General features: G+C 56.5%; 1 protein-coding gene across 1 annotated transcript; it reads left to right on the forward strand.

Annotated features, from left to right (window-relative positions):
- Positions 1–66: 66 nt before the first annotated feature.
- ETH_00043115 (uncharacterized protein) lies at positions 67–1,507 on the forward strand (the record flags this gene model as incomplete). Its single annotated transcript, XM_013380184.1, has 4 exons — positions 67–87; positions 117–478; positions 675–1,204; positions 1,386–1,507. 4 exons carry the CDS (start codon positions 67–69, stop codon positions 1,505–1,507), a joined length of 1,035 nt encoding a protein of 344 aa, XP_013235638.1.
- Between the last annotated feature and the right edge of the window lie 1,554 nt (positions 1,508–3,061).

A 3,061-nucleotide genomic window follows, 5' to 3' on the forward strand; every position in this document is an offset into this window, starting at 1 on the left:
AGCAGCAGCAGCAGCAGCAGCAGCAGCAGCTGCAGCAGCAGCAGCTGCAGCAGCTGCAGCAGCAGGATGTTTCAGCAGACCCTTTGCGTGAGTTGGCGTATTTCACGTTGCTGCAGCAGCAGCTGGAGCAGCAGGGCGCGGGTGCGCTGGAGTCAGCAGCAGCAGCAGCAGCAGCAGCAGCAGCAGCACCTGCAGCAGCAGCAGACGACGAAGAAGCCCGCGTGATTCAGCAGCTAGAAGCCTGCCGCAGCTACGAAGAGTGCAAGCAGCTGTTTGCTGCTGCGCTGCTGCGAGCAGCAGCAACTCCGCGGATTGTTGCTGCTGCTGCGCTGCGGCTGGCCATTTGGGGCAGCAGAGAGTTCAAGGAGCAGCAGCAGCAGCAGCAGCAGCACCAAATGCTGCAGAAGCCAGACAAGGCAAACTCTGCAAATGCTGCCAGGACTGAAATCCCCTTCATGCAGTACCAGTTCGACGAAAGGTGAGGGTTTAGGGTTTAGGGTTTAGGGTTTGGGGCTCGGGGGCGCGGTTTGCTGCTTCTAGGGTTTAGGGTTTAGGGTTTGGGTAGGTTTGCTGTTGGGGCCTGACGGGAGGGTGGCGGCGTGTGGGCCGCAGCTGCTTGGTTGGGAGCGCGGCGAGGGTTTAGGGTTTAGGGTTTAGGGTTTAGGGTTTTGCAGGTTCATGGACTTCAAGCAGCGAATGCGTCTGGCGCTGCAGCGGCTGCTGCAGGAGCTGCAGCAGCAGCAGCAGAGCAGCGCAGCAGCAGTTTGCTGCGCTGCTGATGGTTTAGCTGCTGCAGCACTTTCTAGGGTTTGCAGCATGGAGGAAGTGCGGGTGTTGGCGTTTCCGCTGCGGGGGGCGCTGCAAACCCTAAACCCTAAACCCTTAATTAGGGTTTTGCACAACTACACCAAGTGCATGCAGCGCGACGCAGACGCAAAAGGGGGAATTAACATAACAGCAGAAGACAGGGACTTCACTGAGAAGCTGCTGCAGGAGCTGCTGCGCTGCAGCGAGGGTTTCGCGCAAACCCTAAACCCTCGCCGCGAAACCCTCAAAACCCTAAACCCTCGAGACATAACCCTTCTCCTCAAAGCCTGCGATCGCCTCTCTCTCCAAAACCCTAATTTGATGCAGCAAATTGGCCAGCGGGCTTTGGCGCAGCAAAACAGCTTCTCCGTCGAAGACTGGGCCTCCGTCATTGCAGGTCCCAAACCCTAAACCCTAAACCCTAAACCCTAAGCCCTGGTCGTAAACCCTGAAGCTCCGCACCTCCGAGAAACCCTCGCTGCAGCTGCCACCCGCCGCCCGCGCCGCCCCGGCGGCCCAAAGCGAGGGCCTCCACAGGGTTTAGGGTTTAGGGTTTAGGGTTTAGGGTTTGTGTGCAGTGTTTTCCCGTATGGGCTTCCCGCTAAGGGGAGATTGCTCGAAGCAGAAAAGGCCGCAGCAGGGAAGAGACTGGAGCCGCCCGCCGCCTCCAAAGAAGCCCGTCCCCATCAGCCAGTGTTAGGGTTTAGGGTTTAGGGTTTAGGGTTTAGGGTTTGGGGTTTGGGGTTTGGGCTTCGCCGCCCGCCCCACGCCGCTGCCCGCGCTTTGGGGACAAAACGAAAAAGCAAAGTCAAGCAGCTCCTTCACTGGCGCTCCCGCCGTGCAGCTAGCTAGCTAGCTAGCTAGCTAGCTGGCTAGCTAGCTGGCTAGCTAGCTGGCTAGCTAGCTGGCTAGCTGGCTCGCTAGCTGGCCAGCTGGTTAGCTGGCTGGCTAGCTAGCTGGCTGGCCGGCTTGCTAGCCAGATGGCTAGCTAGCTGGCTAGCTAGCTAGCTGGTTGGCTAGCTAGCTGGTTGGCAGCTTCGTAGCCAGCTAGCTGGCAGTTTGGGAGCTGGCTAGCCGGTCAGCTAGCCAGCTAGGTGGCTAGCAACTTTGTGGCCAGCCGGCTGGCTAGCTAGCTAGCTAGCTGGCCAACGTCTTCGTGGCTAGCTGGCTTGCTAGCCAACAAGCTAGCCAGGCAAGCTAGCACCTTTTTAGCTAGCTAGCCAGCTAGCCAGCTAGCTAGCCAGCTAGCCAGCTAGCTAGCTAGCGAGCCAGCTAGCCATCTGGCTAGCAATTTTTGCAGTTAGCTAGCTGGCTAGCTAGCCAGCTAGCTAGCTGGCTAGCTAGCTAGCTAGCTAGCTAGCTAGCTGAGTAAGCCAGTTGTCACTCTGTATGGGCCGCTGATAATCTTTGCGTCTCGTTGTCTACCGCGGCAGCGGCCAGCTAGCTAGCTGGCCGAGGGTTTAGGGTTTAGGGTTTAGGGTTTAGTGTTTGGGGTTGAAAGTAGCTGGCTAGCTCGCCAGCTACGGAATACACTGCGGGTGAGAAATTAGGGTTTAGGGTTAACCCCGCTGACAAAACCCCCAAACCCCGGCCGGGGACTCCTCGCCGAGGGTTTAGGGTTTAGGGTTTAGGGTTTGGGGTTTGGAATACCTGGCTATGGACAAATGAGTTTAAGTGCACTGCGGAAGGGTTTAAAAAGAAGTGAGCACGTTGCGGTTTGTAGGGGCTTACAAGGGTTTAGGGTTTAGAGTTTAGGGTTTAGAAGGATTTATAAGAGTTTAGAAGGGTTTAGTGGGGTTTACAACTTCGAAGGGTTTGGGGTTCACAAGGGTTTGGGGTTTGACAACACTAGGGTTTACAAGGGTTTAGGGTTTAGTAAGAGGGCACTAGGGTTGGGGAACCCGTAGGGTTTGGAAGACAGAGGGTTTGGGGTTTGTTGGGCTCCTGGGACTCAGGGTTTGTGAGGGTTTAGGGTTTGCGAGAGTTTAGGGTTTGTGAGGGTTTAGGGTTTCCTCCTTAAACCTCAAAGTGTTGTGTCTGCTGTTTCCCCCCATTTTCGTTTTGCTGCTCTTAGGGTTTAGAGCAGCTTCATAAGCAGCTTCTAAAGCGTCTTCTCTGTTGGCCCGTCTGCGCGCAGCAACCAAACCCTAAACCCTAAACCCTAAACCCTAGGCCCGCGCAAACCCTTGCCCGCACACGCACAGAAGCAAACCCACTCCAAACCCTAAACCCTAAACCCTCGACGCGCACAATC

The sequence above is a fragment of the Eimeria tenella genome, genomic scaffold, assembly GCF_000499545.2.
Source record: "Eimeria tenella Houghton genomic scaffold, Eth_scaff4555, whole genome shotgun sequence".
Lineage (NCBI taxonomy): Eukaryota > Apicomplexa > Conoidasida > Eucoccidiorida > Eimeriidae > Eimeria > Eimeria tenella.